At 38.2% G+C, this 21,492-nt stretch overlaps 1 protein-coding gene across 2 annotated transcripts in view; it reads right to left on the reverse strand.

Moving 5' to 3' along the window:
- Positions 1-1,752: 1,752 nt before the first annotated feature.
- Positions 1,753-21,492, reverse strand: part of LOC123310549 (tyrosine-protein phosphatase 10D) — a 488,577-nt gene continuing 468,837 nt past the window's right edge. The window contains exon 18 of one of the 2 annotated variants that reach the window (XM_044894063.1): positions 1,753-2,270. In XM_044894063.1, the coding sequence (XP_044749998.1) occupies positions 2,239-2,270 (32 nt within the window). In that variant the 3' untranslated portion in view covers positions 1,753-2,238. Of the gene's footprint in view, positions 2,280-21,492 lie in introns of both variants that reach the window. The other variant, XM_044894062.1, reaches the window with a different exon arrangement.

Genomic DNA, 21,492 nt, shown 5'->3' on the forward strand with positions numbered 1-21,492 from the left:
CCTAGGAGTGACGCTTGACAGAGGACTTACATGGAAAAACCACATCAAATGTGCTGTTGATAAAACAAAAGCCGCAATGAGTAAACTTTATCCACTCATAGGCAGAAGAAGTCATATGAATAAGAACATCAAGTTGACGATGATTAAAACAATTGCGCGACCACAAATCACATATGGATCGGCGGCATGGGTTTCGCAGCCAAGACCCACTTCAAGAAAATACAGGCCACTGAGAATAAACCCCTTAGAATGGCGATGGACGTACCTTGGTTTTTTAGGAACAAACAAATCTACGACTTGGAATGGGAACCAGTTACAGAATTTATGAAGAGAAAGGCGGAAAGGATATTCGACGAAGCCAAACAACATCCAAATGAGGAACTACGAAGATTAGTCGACTATGATCCAACGGAAGAAGCTAGAAGGTCAAAAACCTACCACCGAAGACCGATAGTTAAGGAGTTAAGGATTTTAAGTAACCAAAGAAGAGCTTAACCTATAAAAGCTATGGGCAGCATACAAATATCAACACGACTATGATCGTGTGAGCGTCCAGAAACCATAAGAGTCAACTTGTTAATAGGCAAAATGCCCGGAACCTATGAAGAAGCAGTTAAGGGTTTTTAGCGGGTCTCGAGCTCAGAGAGTGAAAATCCCCACACTGTTCCCCCTCAGGAGAGGGTGTGTTCGTCTGTTTTGCAGATTTTTCCCCTGCTGCACCAAAAAAAGAAGCAAAAAGCAAAACTACCGCTTGGGCACATTCCTCTTGGGTCAAATTGCGTGTTTCGCAAAACTATTGATCACTAGAATTGATCAAGAACAACTGATTTTAGAATGGAGCCAATACATTCAAAATCTGATAATATCATCTTTTTTTATTCCTGCTGGGAAAAAACATCTGTATTGAAGAAAACTGTTGATAGTGGATAACATATGCATGCATAATTCTCATAAAAATAATTATTATTGAGAACACCTTCAGTTGTAGAATTAATTTGAGATTTCCATAATGTGCGTTAATTTTTTTGCACAGTGTATATACATAGGAAAACTATTCCTGTGCTCTGCCTGAATGATGCCCGCATATTGAGAGAAGCGTAGACTAGCAAAGCATAGGGGAATGGGCACATATTGCCTGTAGATAGTTAGTTGTTTGTTGTTTCTGTGTCTCTACCTCTAGTTAGTTTCTTACAAAAATGTGGATCCAGCCGATCAGCTGAACCTACTTTTGGATTCGAAATGAAATTCAGAAAATGGAAATATTTTGTTTTTATATAGTTTTTCCAAATGTTTGCTTATCTCCTCCCAGATTAGATCTTTGTGCTTTGTACGCATGTAGTCGTTGTTACTCGTATCGTAAATTCCATTTTCATAAAATTTCACATTTGAAAACACGTGGTCACTGCAGAGGAAACTGTGCGAACTCCACAACCGACGAAGCGTCAAGCAGAGTACTCTGTTACTACGTCGCGTAGGCCTCTGTTCTGCTACATCCAATATGCGGCGTTCTATTTAATTGCATTTGTTACAAAATCCTCTACTAGGCTTGGTTCTGCTGTACTGCTGTCTCGGACCTAAGATTTTACTGATTGACTTTGATTGTGATTCAAAAATATGAAAAAAACATTCATCATTTCGCAATAGCCGATTAAAATTGGCTATTTCTTCTTAACGTAGTTTATTCAGAGTTAATAGTTCCTTTTTTTTGGTATGAACTCATATCTCTCATAGCAAGACAAAATGAAGAGAAGCTCGAGTATAAAACTTTTTTTAATCTAAATTAAGTACAAATTACTGCTCTTGGAATAAGTGATTGACTTAGGCCTTTTGCATGTGTATAATATAATATTTATAGGTATTGAAAGTTTTATCACAGGAATTTCATACATATAATTAAGTGAATATTTTTGCAGATTCTATGTGAACATCAACGAGAATTCTCGTATCTAAGAGTTATATTTCCCCAATAAATTCATTTCAATTATTAAAAATCACCAACACCACAATTATTACACTGCAAAAGATTTTGTGTGAGTGATAAATAGAACCTACATGAAAAATAATACGATCACTGTGTGTTCTGGAATAGCATTCGTAATGAGCTTCTGATTCTGGATCACTTCATAATCTTACTTCAGATAAGGATAAGATACGGATCTCTCATTTTCGAAGTGGAGCTTAGAATTGGTATTCTTTTATTTGAAACGCATAGGCCGAATGTTTCTTGGTTGTCCACTTTCACATCCCAGATTCTGCAATGCCTTCGTCATCTGAAACAACTGAATTATCAATTCATCAGGAAAATAGAAACTCAAAAAGAACACAACGTACAAAATAATAACAGAAAAAATTATATAAACACCATAAATCCATATATTAGTTGTAACTAATTATTGTAATAAGCATGCTGGGACTAAACACGAATAGAATTTTCAAAGTAATAATACTAAATTTCCTAGTACAATACTGATACTTAATTGCCAGATCACCGCAGATCCCATCAATATATCTATCAAACTTTTTGGTGCTAGGCAATATTGCAGCTGTCGATTGGAAAATTAACAAATTTTTTAGGCAATAAATTGATTCCTTATGCATTTAGATATTTTTCGTTTACAATTACCGAAAATTAGAAAGACAAATATTATCAGTCCCGCTAATACCAATAAAACCGCCTCTTGTACAGGGTGCCATCTAAGAGATAACATCAACATAACATCATATAACATGTGACATTGAAGCAGGTACAGAGAAAAAAAAAGTTATTCTATATTAATCTGTATTCAAAAAGTCAACAATACACAACATGATCAACTGATTTGTATACAGGTGTGGCAATACAAAGATTAGTTTTTCTTGATGGAACAACGTTTATTTCATTCGAGATTTGAGTAGTTTTTGAATAGGCGAATTCAAATATAGAGCGTGCAAAAAATTATCGCAACAAGTCAATATATTCTTAGCGAAAAATTATTGAGGAAAATCCTCGCCTCCAATTTCAAAAGGAAGTTACCTTTGCCTTCTTGAATGTGATATTTCTCACCCCCTACCACTTTGTTTTTAAATGGGAATAGATGGATTGTGATACATTAACAGAAACAAAGATTATAGAGTTAGGAAGATAGGAAACCAAGCAACTACACTTGCCTTAGCGCCACCTGGTGGTTCAATTGTGTTACTAAGATGCTAAGAATGGTTAAAATATTTATTCGACGGTCATTTGGAGAAACATAATTTGACTTTTGTATGATTTGAAGGAACATGGCCGTTTTGTTTTGATTCTCTTTCAGCTCGTCCTTTATTTAGCTCATTCTAGTCGTTTATTATTGAAATTTTTTGTGTATTTCCTTAGTGAAAACTTCAAAATCAAAGAAAAATATCTTTGCTCAAAATGTCGTATGGAAACTATTGTGCGGTGAGGAACTGTGGAAACTGTAGTACAAAAGATTCTCCGAATATAAGTTTTTTGAATTAACCATAAAAATGGGAACGTAAGTATTGAAACTCGTACAATGTGACTCTGATATTGATTGATTTTTATTTTCAGTACTCTGAAGTGAATAGGATTTTCAGTATGTCAAGACATTGACTTGGTGAACTGCAGTAAAAAAGTTTCTCCTGGAAAACGTAGAGTCACTATAGATTATTTGAGGTTGCATCTCCCAAATACTGAACAAAAAAATGAAATTTGTTCTCTGATGTTCGATGAAATTAGTACATGTGAAGAGTTGCACTTTGACGATCACCACATTGTCTATGAGTAAGTGGTGGGACAAGCTGAGGATGGTATAAAAGATTAAGTCCAAAACTTCAAGTGAAAGAGACAGAGCAATACAAAGTACTTGAGAATCCAACAGGTCGAATTTGGGAATAATTTTTAACTTTAAATCTGATTTTCTCAAAACCAAATAAAATGCACTCGTACTCCTAGGCTCTTAGACACCCTTACACTACAATTTTATACATTAGAATACAGGCTCGTACCCAGAAAGGTGTGTTGGGGGGGGCTCAGCTAACATCCACTTGAAAGTTCTATGTGCTGAATGATCATGAGGGACCTTTTGCAAAAGCCTTGGGGGGGGGCTAGAGCCCCAATGGTCCCCCTCCTCCTGGGTATGCGCCTGTTAGAATAGAACACGTATTTCAATTTATCATTGAATTTTATCATTTAAAGCTGGATATTTGTATTATTATGTTGATATGCAATTCATGTTATTAGTGAAGTTATTTGCATTTTGGAGTTGACTTGTTATTCTTACATATCTTTACCGACATACAGGTTACACCTATGTAAATTTGTTTTTAATTGTGGTTTTGAAAATTGTGTAACTAATATGTAAAAGAATTCTTGAAATATGTTGTATCGAATATTTGTTCATATTAATTTCTGATAAAAATTGTACAAATTCAACTGATTCTATTAATTGGAACAAAATGTATTGTGTAGAAATAACACCTTTGATATATAATATTTCACCATGTTCTGTTGTGTCCTATATTCAGAGCTCAATTATTTGTGTACAGGGTGTTTTCAAAGGTGAATTATTTTCACCAATTGAACCTTGCGCCTGACCTTTGAATACACCATGTTCAATCTTCAATTTTGTCAAATTTTTCTATATATTTGAAATAAAAAGTATAGCAAATCTCACACAGTATTTCAAATATTGATTGATTCACAATAATGTTTAGATGAAAAAAACATCTTGGTCACAAAACAAAGGCCTATTTTTGTTTTGTCGCTCCGGATGTTTTTTCTGGTTTCGACCAAGTCTACTCGAATTCAGTAAAAAGAATAGAATTCGAATTTCGCGCCCTTTTATTGAGGAACAGAATTAGAATTTCGCGCCCTTCAATTATGAAATAGAAAACTGTTATTTAACAGTTTGACAGTACGATTTCAGCGCCATCTGATTGTCAATTGTGTGCAACAAGGGACAAAACGTTGTCGGATTTTAGTACTAGCGATATGAGGCTGTTTCCTATCTTCCTAACTCTATGATCTTTGAACAGAAAGGCCATTTGATTAACCATTCAGCGGTGTAACTGAACTAAAAATTGGTTATGACGTTTTAAGGAAACATTAGGAAAATATTTACAATTTGGGAATGTTTGGGACTGGATCGTACTGCAAACAGGCCATTATTATTGTACGAATACTCATTGAGAAAAATCCTCCGACAACTGGATTTCTATTTTCAAAATCAAGTAAATCCAAGCATTTTTGAAGTTAAAGGTTAGCCCTTGACAAGTACAAATTTGTGCAAAAATTCTTATAGTTCGATACCTTTTGAATAAAGAATTTTTGCATATTGAGAGACATTCTGAAGATAATGAAGAGAAAAATTTCTAATGAATTATTTTGAGTTTTTCTTCAAAAATTCAATAAAAAACATAAAATACTCATTTGACATCAGCTTTGTTCGCGGTGCCATTCTGAACAGGTTCAGCAGTGGGGTGTGTCACTTAGAATTAGACCTATAGTTTTCTACTGTGTATATCTCAAACCGACGCTACGATTGCACGATTGCGCGAAAAGAAAGCTCCTCTTCTGTTTTTTTTTTTGGTGTAGCAGGGGGAAAATCTGCAAGACAGACGAACACACCCTCTCCTGAGGGGGAACAAGTGTGGGGATTCTCACTCTCTTGAGCTCGAGACCCACTAAAAACCCTAAACTGCTTCTTCATAGGTTTCGGGCATTTTGCCTACACCCGTTGACTCTTATGGTTTCTGGACACAGTTCAGTGCGAGACGTCGAAGCGAGTAGACGTGTTGAATGATTCCAGTGCGATACGTTTAAGCGAGTAGACGTGTTGAATGATTTTTCGAGCATATGATATGGGAATTTGATTGAATACTGATTATTCGGGAGAGTTCTGTGGATGAGTTTTGTTGTGTTGTTATTGTATACAGTCCAGATCAAAAGATCGTTGGTTGCGCAAATTATATTAGGTGAGACTTTGTCTATATAATAATTGGTTATTTTTGTTCTTTTCTCTCTTATTGATATTTATCGCCATTGTAAAAAACCAAAAACGTTTAGCCATCTAAGAGACCTCAGATAATGGGGGTTCCTAAATGGAAGCTTCCGATGAATTCGAGGAAGACTTTAGCGAAGGTGAGTCCGTGGGTCGGACAAATTTACGCGAAGAAAATGAGCTCATGAAAGCCGAAATCGCTAAACTCAATGAAACGGTTTCGATTTTGATGAATGAGCTCCGTCAATCCAAAGAGGAAATTGTAAAACTCTCTGCGCTGAAGCACCCAACTTTCGCCGAAGTTGCCAATTCGGTGGGGAACAAAGTAATTCCTGTGGAGATCAGGAAAAACCCTACAACGCCTTCGGTCTAAACCCAAAATGCGCCTCCTACAAAGCGCGCGCGCAAAGAAAAGGCACCGGAAGTGCCTAAGAAGGATAAAATCCCACCCAGCACGATGATGGGTACCTCAGATTGGGTAGAGATATCCAAAGCTCTCTATACAAAAAAGATAAACTACAACCGCGCAACTGTAGTTAAAGGCGGTATAAAAATCTTCGCGTCAACCGTAGATGATTTTTGAAAAATCACAAAATTCTTCGAGCAGCATGGTGAAGAATTTTTTACCTACCAAATGGAGGAGGAGAAGAAGATATATGCCGTCATCAGGCATTTACCAATCAACGCTGATCTTGCGTTGATTAAGGACGACCTGATATTCCAGGGAATATCAGACGCTGAGGTATCCAGAATGACATCGAACAAGACGAAGAAGCCCATTCCTCTCTACCTGGTTAAAACCCGGAAAAGGGAAATCTTCGAAGTGAAGCGCCTCTACGATCTCTGTGTTGTGGTTGAACACAAAAAGAGGCCTGAAAGTCCAAGACAGTGCTTTAGGTGCCAAAGGTACGGACATGCACAGAACAAATGCTCCTTTCCGTGGAGATGCGTGAAGTGCTCAGGAAGCCAAAACATCAATAACTGCACACTCACCAGAAAAGGTGAAGAGAGAAATGCCACCTGCGTTTTATGTGGAGAAGAGGGCCATCCAGCTAGCTACAAACGATGTAGCGAGTTCAATCTGGTGACCAGAAAGAAGAATTCCCGAAAACCAGCTGAACAGAAGAAGCTGGTAACAAAACAACAACTACTGTTCAAAAAATTCAGGAAGTAGTGAAGGACAAACCTGCAGAACAGGAAAAGAAAAGGGAGACTCCAAAACCAGTTCAGAAAAAAGCAGAACAGAAGAAGCATCCAATGAAACAGGCTTCGAAAAGTCAACAGGAAAAGAAAAAGATATCTGAATCAGCCGATGACTTAGATATCCTCATGGAAAAAAAAATTCAACAAGATAATGTTGAAAATTGAGAGGGAAATGGAGAAAAAACTTCAAGCATTATTCAATAAACTGAATTAATGGATCGTACGGATATTAGGAAGAAATCCCTCAGATAATCTCGTGTAACATAAATGGAATCAACACTCGGAAAGCCGAGATAGAAGAAATAATATATGAGAGAACCTGATATAATAGCCCTACAGGAAACAAGAATAAACCGGAACAGACGACTGAATTTCATGAATTATGGAACATATAGATGCGACAGAATTAAAAACTCCGGAGGAGGAGTAGCAATATTAGTGAGAACAGATCTGAAACATTACTTCAAAAGTAGATCCGACGAAACACAAGGAGACACAGAAACAGTTTCGATTGTTGTCGAAATTACCTCGGCATACAAGCCACCACAAAACAATTTATTGGAAGAAGAGATAAGCAACATGATGGAAGGAACAAACCCGGAAATCTGCATCGGAGATTTCAACTGTGAATCCCCATTATGGAATAGCAGAACAGAAAATATAAATGGCGAAAAACTCAAGGATTTCGCCGAAAAACAAAATGCCATAGTGATTGGACCAGAGTTACCGACATATCTTGCTTTTGGTATAGGAATACCAGATGTAATAGATATCGCGATATTGAAAAATATAACTCAAGAATTCTCGATTGAAACTGTGGAAGATGGAACCTCAAACCACAATCCCGTGGAATTGGCAATTGGAGAAAGCCCAAGAGAAAAACTATTGGAATTAAGAGAATATACCAATTGGGCTAAATACAGCCTTTCAATACAATAGGAAATAACAGAAATCCCAACAATAAGCACTCCAGAGGATCTGGAATGTGCGGTTGATAAACTGGAAGAGATTATATTGAAAGCTTACGAAAAAAGCACGAGGAGAGTGAAGAGACCAAGTCATCCGCATGGCGATACGCCTAAAGAAGTAAAAGATCTTATACGAGAAAATCGAAGACTCAGAAGAATATATCGGATGAATAAAAATGATCTGGATAAAATTAACCTCAACCGCCATAGCCAAGTTCTGAAAAATGCCCTGAAAGATCTTACAACAAGCAGATGGAACAAAAGGGTTCAAGAACTCGAATACAATTGATCATTCTGCATGGAGAATGCAAAAGAGCCTACGAGGAGAAAAGACTAAAATTACTCACCTACACGGAGAAAGAAGAATGGCGTATAACAATACTGATAAGGCAGATGCATTGGCGGACTCGATCGAACGAGAATCGAGAACAAATTACAGGATAGGCGACGATAATGAAGATTTGGAAGAACTGGTTGAAGAAAATGAAGAAGAAATGTATGAATTACCAGCGGCTGCTGAAATAGACAAACCAACATCGCCAAATGATATCAGGGAAATAATTAAAAGTTTGGAGAAGAGGAAAGCTCCCGGAAGCGATAAAATAACGAGTGTAATGTTGAAGAAATTACCTAGAAAAGGTATAGCTGGAATTATGAGGACAGAACACTACTCAGAAAAATGGAGAACAGCGGAAGTCATAGTGTTCAATAAACCATTCAAAGAGAAGTTCTCACAAAACTACAGACCGATAAGTCTACGGTCAGCGTTAGTAAAAGTAGTAGAAAGAATTATCGCCACGAGGCTAAATGAGGAAACCGAAAATCTGAAACTAATACCACCAAAACAGTTCGGATTCAGAAGTAGCAGTAGTAGAAGAATCTAAGAACCATGTAACGTTATATGCTGACGACACAGGCATAGCAACTCGATACCGCACCGAGTTCTACAAGAAACAATTGACGAAACAAATGACTGGTGCATGAAGTGGAAAATCAAGCACAATGGACAGAAGAGCCAAACAATATTACTACAGAAGAGAAGACTGCGACCCACAACGAATCTAAAAGTTGACGGCGTAGAAATCGACGGGAAAAATGAAGCCAAATATTTAGGAATAACGCTTGACAGAGGACTCACTTGGAAAAGTAATATCAAACAAGCAATCGACAAAACGAAAGCAGCGATGAATAGACTCTACCCTCTAATACGAAGAAGAAGCCACATGGCGAAACGAAAGAGACAAAATTGAAGATAATCAAAGCCGTTGCTAGGCCTCAACTGACTTATGGATCAGTTGCCTGGGTTTTCGCGGCAAAGAGCCATATCAAAAGAATTCACGCCACTGAAAACAAGCTGCTACGATGTGCAATAGATGCACCTTGGTTTGTCAGGAATAGACAGATTTATAGGGACCTAAAATGGGAAACCATCACGTAAGTTGCGAATTTACCGAAGGATACCAGGAGATCAATTAAAAAGAGATTAAAATAAGAACAGAAACTTATTGAAAATTCAAATAAAGTGTTATCCAGTAGAGGATGAACACATAAATCCCATCACGATATTGTGCGAGAAGAAAACCGAATCAGAGATGAACGGTTTATGGGCAAATGCCCGGAATCAATATTCAAGAAGCAGTTAGGGGTTTTTAGTGAGTCTCGAGCTCAGAAGAGTGAGAATCTCCACACTTGTTCCCCCTCAGGAGAGGATGGTTCGTCTGACTTGCAGATTTTCCCCCTGCTACACCAAAAAAATAGGTTTCTGGACTCTCACAGGATCATAGTCGTGTTGATAGTTGTATGCTGCCTATATCTTTTATAGGTTAAGCTTTTCTTCAGTTACATTCAAATTCTTAACTGATCTCTCGGTCTTCGGTGGTAGGTTCTTGACCTTCTAGCTTCTTCTGTTGGATCGTAGTCGACTAGTCTTCGTAGTTCCTCATTTGGATGTTGTTTGGCTTTGTCGAATATCCTTTCCGCCTTTCTCTTCATAAATTCTGTAACTGGTTACCATTCCAAGTCCTTGTAGATTTGTTTGTTCCTAACAAACCAGGGAACATCCGTCGCCTTTCTAAGGAGTTTATTCTCAGTGGCCTGTTTTCTCGTGATGCGGATCTTGGCTGCGAAGCTCCATGCCGCCGATCCATATGTGAGTTGTGGTCGCGCGATAGTTTTAATCATCGTCAACTTGATGTTCTTATTCATATGACTTCTTTTGCCTATGAGTGGATAAAGTCTACTCATTGCGGCTTTTGTTTTATCAACTGCACATTTGATGTGGTTTTTCCATGTTAGTCCTCTGTCAAGCTTCACTCCTAGATATGTTGCTTCATTTTCCCATTCAACCTCTTCTCCATCAACTTCAAGGTTTTATTTCATCCTCAATCTTCTCTTTTGCAGTAAAATTGCTTGAGACTTTCTTCCATTGATTTGAATTTTCAATTTGATGCACCATTTGTGAAATTTATCTATGGCTTCCTGCAGTCTCTGGTGTATGATCTCTGGGCGTCGATGTCTGAACGCTATTCCTGTATCATCTTCGTACAAGGTGAGCATATTTCTAGCATTCTTCGGGATATCATGAACGTATATTACGTAATGCAGAGGTCCAAGTACCGATCCTTGAGGCACTCCCGCTTCCAATTGTCTGGTTTGAGAAGTTGCTCCATCTATTTTCACATAGAAGTTTCTATTCCTCAGATAGTTCCTTATAATCTTGCACAGCTTGGTCGAATATCCTGTTTTTTTTTCATCTTGTAGATTAGGCCTTCGTGCCATACTCTATAAAAAGCTCTCTCAATATCTATCAGAACTAATCCTGTGGCCTGTTTGGTCTGCATTCCTTCGGTGACGTATTCCATGAACCGCAGCAATTGGAGTTCAGTCGAAATCCAAATCGTTCGGGTGAAATTATCTTCAACATTTCTGTTTCCTCATTCAGCCTTTTAGCGATAACCCTCTCGACGATTTTTCCTAGTGCTGATAGTAGACTGATTGGTCTATAATTTTGAGGAAATTTCCGTTCCTTTCCAGGCTTGTTGAAAACTATAATTTCTGCAGTTTTCAATCTCTTCGGGTAGTATTCGGTCCTCATCACTCCGTTTGTTATATTCGTCAATGCTGCTATTCCTTTTCTAGGCAATTTCTTCAACATATAATTCGTTATACTATCTTCTCCTGGCGCTTTCCTGTTTTTCAAATTCATTATGAACTCTTTGATCTCCGTTGGTGAAGCCGGTTTTGGAATGATTTCGGTTTCCGGTGGTTCCATCATCAAATTTTCGTTTGCCTCCACTTCTTCTTCTAGATCTTCATTGTCATCATCATTACTGTAGTCTATTTTGGCTTCTTTCTCAATTGAGTCGGCAAGTGCTTCGGCTTTTTCAAGTCTCGTACATACCATTCCGTTTGCTCCATGCAGTGGAGGTATAACTGTCCGTTCTCGTCGTAAGCGTTTTTTATTTTCCAAGCCGAGTAATCTATTGTATTCAGTTCCCTCAATCTCTGGTGCCATGTGTTATTGAGCAGTTCTGTTGCAGCATTTTTCAATATCTCACTATGCTTATTCAGTTTCTTCTTGTCTTCTTCTCTTTTTGTTGTTCTGTAGGTTTTTCTTAGTCTTCTGTTCTTTTTTATGAGTTCCTTTATATCCCTTGGCGTATCTCCATGTGAATGTTTTGGAACTGGTTTCCTCATTCTCTTGGTGCTTTCTTCATGGGCTCCTTTTATTTGATTTTCCAATTTTTCAACTGCTTCATCTAATTCATCCCGGGTGTTTATTTGGGGAATTTCCGTGATTTTCTCCTGAAGTAAATTCTTATATTTCCTCCAGTCTGTGCGATCCTTGTTTTGTGTCTCTTCTTCGTTTCTTGGGCCATGTCCCACTATGAATTCTATGGGATTGTGGTCTTCTATTGTATCAAAGCTGATTTCTTCAGTGATATTTTTCATTACTCTTCTGATGAGGAGACCGTCAAGAAGACTACGGGAGTGCCTAAAAGGGATAAAATCCCACCCATCACGATGATGGGTACATCAGATTGGGTAGAGATCTCAAAAGCTCTCTATACCAAGAAGTTCAGGTATAACCGGGCTACTGAAGTGAAGATGATTACATAAAAATAAATAAATTCTTCGACCAACTTGGAAAGGAGTACTTCACATACCAGATGGAGAAGGAAAAGAAAATTTACTCCGTCATTAGGCATCTACCAATAAACGTAGATCTGGAATTAATAAAAAATGTCCTGAGGTTCTAGGGAATCGATGATGCTGAGGTGTATAGAATGACATCAAACAATACAAGAAAGCCGATAGCATTATATCTGGTTAAAACTCAAAAGAAGGAGATGTTCGACATCCAACGACTCTACAACCTCTGTATTGTAGTCGAATCAAAAAAGAAGGCAGAAAGTCCAAGCCAATGCTTCAGATGCCAAAGGTACGGACACGCCTTCGACTCGGTGAATCGGAGAGCGCTATGGAAAATCATGGCCCGCCTTGTAGTACCCGAAAAATTCTTAGCAGTGTGTAAAAGCCTTCATACCAACAACACCGCTAGAATACAGCGTAATGGCTCTACAACCGACCATTTCTTAACCAACTCTGGAATCAAACAAGGCTGCGTGTTAGCGCCTTTACTGTTCAATATTTTCGCCATAGCCGTCTCGATAATTGCTGACATGAGTATGCCTGTACGAGGTGTTGGAATAAGATTCAGATTTGATGGAGGCCTATTTAACCTGAAGCGCCTCAGAGCAAAAACCCGTTCAAGGGTTATCATGGAACATCATGGAACTTCAATATCCAGACGACTGCGCACTTATCACTAGCAGCCCAGAGGATTTACAGATAATGCTGGACACCTATAATATACGAAGCTTTAGGCCTTAGACTGAATATCAACAAAACCAAAATCCTGGTAAGTCCCCCAGAAAGCCTTCCAACACATATCAGCCTGGAGAATGAAACCCTAGAACAGGTCGAGCAGCTTGGGAAGCTTCATAAATACTAGGGCTAACCTAGACACGGAAATACACAACCGTATCAATTCGGCATCACGGGCATTCTGGAAGCTAAAGGTCAGAGTGTTTCAAAATCACGACCTCAATCTGAAGACCAAGACAGCTGTTTACAAAGCAGTCGTCCTCCCAATGCTTCTTTACGGAAGCGAAAGCTGGACGCCCTACAGGCGACATATTAAACAGCTTGAACATATTGAAGTAGAATCAGTGATTCTTATAGGTAAAGGAAAAAGCGTGACTTTTCTTGAAATGACTTTATTGACAACACTTCTATATTTTCTAACAATAATGTGACTGTAGCCTTCTAAATATATACCTAATTTTAATTAACACTTCACTTCAACACTTTCCCTTGTTGAATAAAATTTGGAAACAAGTGAAAAAGAAATTGACATTAGTCTAAACAAGTCCCATTCTGTTGCACAGTATCTTCAAACGAGGAGTAGACAGAGGCTTGGTCATGATATCTGCAACTTGATCTTCTGAAGACACTTTCTTGACAGACAATCTACCATCGGCTACTTGCTCTCGAATAAAGAAATGCTTTCTTTGAATACGTTTTGTTCTGCGATGATATTCTGGATTTTCCGCAAGTCTTACAGCAGCAGCATTATCTATTTGTAGAATTGGAACTTCTTTCAAAATGCTCATTTGATTCAACAAACGACTAAGCCAAATTATTTCTTTCGAGGCTTCACTCGCAGCTACAATTTCTGCCTTTGTGGTGGAGTCAGTAACTGACCTTTGACGTTGACTAATCCACGAAACAGCAGCGCCTGCATAAGTTATCAGAACTCCTGTCGTCGATCTACCTGTCTTGATACATCCACCAAAATCTGCATCAGAAAAACATCCAAGAACGCCTTTCTTCTCATTGTGCTTGTATGATAGTCCAAAATTTAGAGTACCTGCTATATATCTGAAAACTCTTTTAAGTCTGTTTATATCTTCAATAGTGGGATTTTCGAGTGATCTTGATAGAAAACCAACTGAATATGCTAAATCAGGTCTAGATCCCAACATCAGGTACATTAGAGAGCCCACAGCATGGCGATATGGAAACTGAGATGCTCTCTCCACTGCTTTCCCTGTATTTGAAGTACTCTCCACACCCTGAAGCATTAGTGATGAAAGTGATTTACATCCCATAAAATTGAAACGTTCAAGTATTTTCTGAGCGAAAGACGTTTGACACACTTTAATGTTACCATTTGACTGTCTCTCGATTTCAAGTCCCAAAAAATAGGAGGCTTTTTCAGAAGTAATCTTGAACTCGGCTCGAAGCTGATCCAAAAATCTCTCTAATTCTGCTCTACTGGTCGATGCTATGATTCCATCATCTACATATAGATAGACCATTTTCGTTTCTAATCAACATACAAGGCTCCTCATCGCTAGCCTTAAACTTCAGCAATTCAAGAAATTTTCCAATGCGTTTATTCCAGCATCTTGGTGACTGCTTGAGTCCATATAGACTTTTCTTGAGCTTCCAAACTCTATCAGTGCCATCATTAAATCCCTCTGGTTGCTGCAAATAGATATTTTCTTTTAACTCTCCATACAGAAAAGCTGTTGAAACATCAAATTGAAATAAGTGCATCTTTTCTGTTGCAGCAACACCAAGCATCAAACGAATAGTTTGCAATTTTGCAACAGGACTGAATGTTTTAGAATAATCAATGCCTTCTCGTTGATTATATCCTTTCGCAACAAGTCTTGACTTTCTCTTGTCGATACTTCCATCAGGTTTCATTTTTACTTTATATAAGCTTTTGCAAGACAGCGCACTAGCTCCATTTGGCAATTTCACCAAGTCGTAGGTATCATTTTCATGTAAAGAAGACAATTCATTTTGCATTGACTCCACCCATTCTTTACCATACCTGCCATTTACAGCTTCGTGATAACTTTGAGGATCCTCTTCAGATATCATAATCATTACAAAGTCATCATAGTACGTTGACGCTCTTATTGTATTCCTGTCACGTAATTTTCGGTTTTCTGGTCTTTCAGTTTGCTCTACATTGACATCTGACTCACATCTTTCTCTGGATTCCCCATCATCTGAATCTTCTTCAGACGATTCTTGCTGACACGGTTCCTTTCCAACCAATTCTTTTTCAGAAGGAGGACCCAGGATAGGCACTTCAACTTTCTCAACACAGTCGCGAAGAGTTTCTTGAAAGCGTACATCTCTGGAAAGAATGACTCTTCTTTCTTGTGGAATATAAATACGGTAGCGCTCATCGCCATCGTAACAAACTAAATTGCCTTTCTGAGCTTTCTTATCCATCTTATGTCTTTTCTGTGCAGGAACATGTAACTAGCAGTCAGAACTGATGATACGAAGATGACTAATTCTTGGGTTTTCACCAAACCAGAGTTCGTATGGACTCACTCCATGAATCGATGATTTTCCAGTTCTGTTTAATACATATACTGCTGTCGTAACTAGCTCAGCCCAAATCGCTTGAGGAAACTGAACATCAGCATTCGAGTACATAAATGTCCTAGCCATCTCAACAATTGTTCTGTTCTCTCGTTCACTGCCATTCTGCTGTGGTGTATAAGGAGCTGTCAACCTCTGTGCAATTCCTCTTTCAAGCAAAATATTTCGAACATCTGCATTGTCAAACTCTCCTCCATTGTCACTCAAAAGTTCTTTGATGTTGTGTCCCTGTATCTCTGCGTGAGCAAGCATCTGTTTCAAAACTATTTTGACATCTGATTTCTGTCTGATGACAAAACTATACCTAAATTTTGTATAACTATCTTTGAGAACAACTAAATAACGCTTCTTCTGAAAAGACTCAGCAAAAGGTCCACAAACATCAGTTGAAATCAGCTCTCCTGGTTAAGAAGCCTTTCTTCTAGTACCGAAGGGCAATCTGTGAGACTTTCCATAAATACATGGTTCACACATTTTATCATCTAATTTCACTTTAATATCTAATTCCCGTTCAAGCTTCTCCTTTACATGTCTTTTATCTTGATGCCCCCATCTTTCATGATACAACTGTAATAGATCTCTTGATTCTACCAAGTTAACAGTTGAACATCTGCCCGGACTAACAGTCTTAATTTCTGCCTTATATAATGTTCCATTTTTCTCCCGAGTACCCAAAAACACTGGAGAACCATTCACAGATAGAGAACAGGAGGTGACTGTTGACCGAAACAAGCTATTTGAATTCTTATCATGAGCAGATAATGGAGAAAATAAATTTCTTGCAATCTTAGGAACTAACCAAACATCCTGTAACTGTAAACGTTTGGTCTTACCATTTACTTTGGATTCTATTTCTATGCATCCACTAGCAACAGCATTTAAACGTCAATCTCCAGCTGCTTTAATAATGCAACAATTCTCAAACTTATTGAAAGTATCGAACCAATCTGAGCGATTTGTTACATGCTTTGTAGCACCGTTATCTATCCACCAATCTTCAGTATTAGGCTCAGCAGCTAAAATTTCATTGTGAATGGATACAAGAGCAATGTTGTCTGTAGGAATCTACAATATTACTCTGAGGATTGGTACCAGCTGAATTAGCGCGGGGACTACCATCTGCAATCCACCGTTTGCACTGTCGAAGCCAGTGGCCAGGAATATGACAATAATTACATTTACCTTGGTTATGCTTGAATTTTCTAGAGGAGCTACCATGACTTGATTGTTTCTGATGTCTATCCATTCTGGCTACTAAAGATTCTTGATTACCGCTGCCAACACTAGTTGATGGTTTCATATTTCGTTCAAAAACACAGAGCTCAATTCATCAAATGTACGAATTTCATCTTTAGTAAGTAGCATCCAATTGGACTTGAAACTTTCAAAGAAACTAGGTGAAATATGTAAAATTTTGCATACCAAAAGCAGATCTGGAAGGGGATTTCATTTTTCTCTTTCAAACCATTATTTAGTTCATTCCACAGACTTCTCAACTTGGCTACATGAGTGGAAACGTCATCACCCGATGTCCAATTGAATGCAAAGAAATCTGCACATACCTTGAATAACTGATCCCTGGAGGTTGCTTCAAACTGCTGTTTTAATGCTTCCCATGCTTCACTTGCACTTACTTCGTCCATAATCTTTCGATATACTGCATCTGAGACTGTACTAGTAATCATTGTTTTAGCATAGCTATTTGCTTTTCGATAAATATCAAAAGCAACTTTATGAGCTCTTTCTTCTTCATTGGTTGCTTCAGTCTTCAACTCACCAGGCTTCTTCAACTTCTGATCAATAAAATCTAACGCACCTTCATGATAATCTAGTAAATCACGAATTTTACGCTTCCAAACCGGCCAATCTGCTTCACTTGTTAGCGGTTTTATATGTTTCGCAAATTCCATAATCTTCTCTATTAATTGAATGATTCTTCAGAATAGGAGAAACACACCATTCAAAGCATCAGCGCCCATTACCTATTGAAGTAGAATCAGTGATTCTTATAGGTACCCTTACGAAGGAAAAAGCGTGACTTGTCTTGAAATAACTTTATTGACAACACTTCTATATTTTCTGACAGTCAAAACCTTTTTAACAATAATGTGACTGTAGCCTTCTAAATATATACCTAATTTTAATTAATACTTCACTTCAACAGAACAAACGCAACAACGTCATCTAAGACAGATAATGCACATTAGATGGTTCCACAAAATTTCGAATGCAGAAGTCTTGCAACGCGCGAGTTGTACTACAATTGAGACTCAAGTAACGAGGGCCCGACTCAGATGGAGCGGCCACATTCTGAGGATGCAAGACGCAAGACTCCCAAAATAGCTCTGTATGGCGAATTGGCAGAGGGAACCCGGAAACCAGGAGGCCAGTATAAGCGGTTTAAGGATACAGTAAATCAATCCCTAAAATCAATTAATGCCAATCATAACTGGGAACAACTAGCGTTAGACAGGTCACAGTGTTGATCTATGGTGCACAGATATAATGGAGACTCGAGAAGAATTCAGCGGCTGCCAGATTTGGTTGGTGACTATCCATGCTCGGAGTGTGGAAGGATATGTAGGTCACGGTTGGGTCTCTTCAGTCACAGGTGGGCACACAGTCGCGATTAGCTCCAAGAAATTATAAGTCTGTTCTTTTTTTATGTCTTTTTGTAGATTAATTCTCGGTAACGGGATACAGCAATGAATGAATGAATTAAAGAACGGACACGCACAAAATAAATGCTCCTTCCCCTGGAGATGTGTGTAGTGTTCGGGAAACCATAGCAGCAAAGATTGCGAACTCATCAGGAAAGGTGTAGAAAGAAACGCTACATGCGTTTTATATGGTCAAGAAGGACATCTAGCAAGCTACCTTGTAGCTTGCTAGAGGGTGGTGACCAAAAAGAAGAGAGCCGGCCAAAAACAGTCAGAACAAAAAAAGCCGTCGAATAAGGCAACACCTGCACGAAAAGTTCAGGAAACTGTTAAAACCAAACCTGCAGAACAGGAAAAAAAGAAAGAAACTTCTTAACCTATGCAGAAGAAAGAGGAACGAAAGAAGCCTCAATTATAACCGACTGAAAATAGTCAACAAGAAAAAAGAAAAATATCTGAATCAGTCCATGGTTTAGATATTTTCACGGAAAAAATTTTCAACAAGATAATGTTGAAAATTGAAAGAGAAATGGAGAAAAATCCTCAATTATTATTCAGTAAACTGAATTGATGGACCTTACGGATTTTAGGAAAAAATCTCTCAAGATAATCTCGTGAAACATAAACGGGATAAACACACGGAAAGCCGAGATAGAAGAAATAATATCAGAGGGACAACCTGATATTAAAGCACTACAGGAAACAAAAATAAACCGGAACAAACGAATTTCACATGAATTATGAAACATATAGATGAGACAGAATTACAAACAGGATGAGGAGTTGCAATATTGGTGAGAACAGATCTGAAACACTACTTCAAAAGTAGATCCGACGAAACACAAGGAGAAACATAAGCAGTGACGATTGTTGCCGAATTAAATCAACAAAGAGTAGAAATTACCTCGGCATACAAACCACCTCAAAACAATTTATTGGAAGAGGAGATGAACAACATATTGGCAGGAACAAACCCGAAAATCTGTATTGGAGATTTCAACTGTAAATCCCCATTATGGAACAGCAGAACAGAGAATAGAAATGGCAAAAAACTCAAGGCTTTCGCCGAAAAACAAAATGCCATAGTGATTGGACCAGAGTTACCAACATATATTGCTTTTGGTATAGGAAGATGTAATAGATATCGCGATATTAAAAAATATAACTCAAGAATTCTCGATTGAAACTTTGGAAGATGGAACCTCGAACCACAATCCCGTGGAATTGACAATAGGAGAAAAACCAAGAGAAAAACTAATGGAATTAAGAGAATATACCAATTGGGCTAAATACAGCACTTCATTCATTCATTCATTGCTGTATCCCGTTACCGGGAATAAATCTACAAAAAGAAGAAGAAAAAAAAAAAAATTCGAACAGACTTGTAACTTCTTAGTGCTAGTTGCGACTGTGTGCCCTCCTGTGACTAAAGAGACCCAACCGTGACCTGCAGATCCTTCCACACTCAGGGCATGGATAGTCTCCAACCAGATCTGGCCGCCGCTGTATCCTTCTCGATTCTCCATTATAACTGTGGACCAAAGACCTCCACTGTGACCTGTCTAACGCTAGTTGTTCCCAGTTATGATTAGCATTAACTGATTTTAGGGATTGATGTATCCTTAAACCGCTTATACTGGCCTCCTGGTTTCCGGGCTCCCTCAGTGAGTTCGCCGTATAGAGCTATTTTGGGGAGTCTTGTGTCTTGCACTTCAATACAATAGGAAATAACAGAAATCCCAACAATAAGCACTCCAGAGGATCTGGAATGTGCGGTTGATAAACTGGAAGACAAGCTTACGAAAAAAGCACGAGGAGAGTGAAGAGACCAAGTCATCCGCATGGCGATACGCCTAAAGAAGTAAAAGATCTTATACGAGAAAATCGAAGACTCAGAAGAATATATCGGATGAATAAAAATGATCTGGACAAAATTAACCTCAACCGCCATAGCCAAGTTCTGAAAAATGCCCTGAAAGATCTAAGAACAAGCAGATGGAACAAAAGGGTTCAAGAACTGAATACAATTGATCATTATGTGGGCTAAGTCAAAAACTCAAAATTCCTAACAGCATTTAATCAAACGTGGTGACCGGTCACCACGTTTGATTAAATGCTGTTAGGAATTTTGAGTTTTTGACTTAGCCCACATATTTAGCGTTCCTACTTGGAATTTGGTATTTAATTGATCATTCTGCATGGAAAATGCAAAAGAGACTACGAGGAGAGAAGACTAAAATTCCACCCCTACACGGAGAAAGGGGAATTGCGTATAACAATACTGATAAGGCAGATGCATTGGCGGACTCGATCGAACGAGAATCGGGAATAAATTAAAGGATAGACGACGATAATGAAGATTTGGATGAACTGGTTGAAGAAAATGGAGAAGAAATGGATGAATTACCAGCGGCTGCTGACATAGACAAACCAACATCGCCAAATGAAATCAGGGAAATAATTAGAAGTTTGAAGAAGAGGAATGCTCCCGGAAGCGATAAAATAACGAATGTAATGTTGAAGAAATTACCTAGAAAAGGTATAACTGCTCTAACAAATATCGCGAATGGAATTATGAGGACAGAACACTACCCAGAAAAATGGAAAACAGCGGAAGTCATAGTGTTCAATAAACCATTCAAAGAGAAGAAGTTCCCACAAAACTACAGACCGATAAGTCTACTGTCGACGTTAGGAAAAGTAGTAGAAAGAATTATAGCCACGAGGCTAAATGAGGAAACCGAAAATCTGAAACTTATACCACCAAAACAGTTCGGATTCAGAAGAGAGCATTCAACAGAGCAACAATTATTAAGGCTCACAGAATACATTACAGAGGGATTACAAAATAAACAAGCGACAGGTTGGTTTTACTAGACGTCGCCAGAGCATTCGACAGAATATGGCATTAATTTAAGGATCAATATAACGTGCGTTCAAAAAAATTCGTCGTAAAGTAGGCTATGGAATTGAGTAGGTTGATTTTCTGTGACTGAACGTAATTCTTTCCTTACATCACACTCATCAGTCATCACAGCCAAATGTAAACATTGATGACATTAACCTATTTATCGTAATTTTGTATGAAAAGGCAATTTCTCAGAAAAAATTACTTGCACATTCAATAATGATTTATTAGCATTTTTTCATTGAATTAGATTACAAGAATCCAAATAATCTGAGGCGATTGGAAAAATTAACCTGAGTTCA

The sequence above is a fragment of the Coccinella septempunctata genome, chromosome 3 (assembly GCF_907165205.1).
Source record: "Coccinella septempunctata chromosome 3, icCocSept1.1, whole genome shotgun sequence".
NCBI lineage: Eukaryota > Metazoa > Arthropoda > Insecta > Coleoptera > Coccinellidae > Coccinella > Coccinella septempunctata.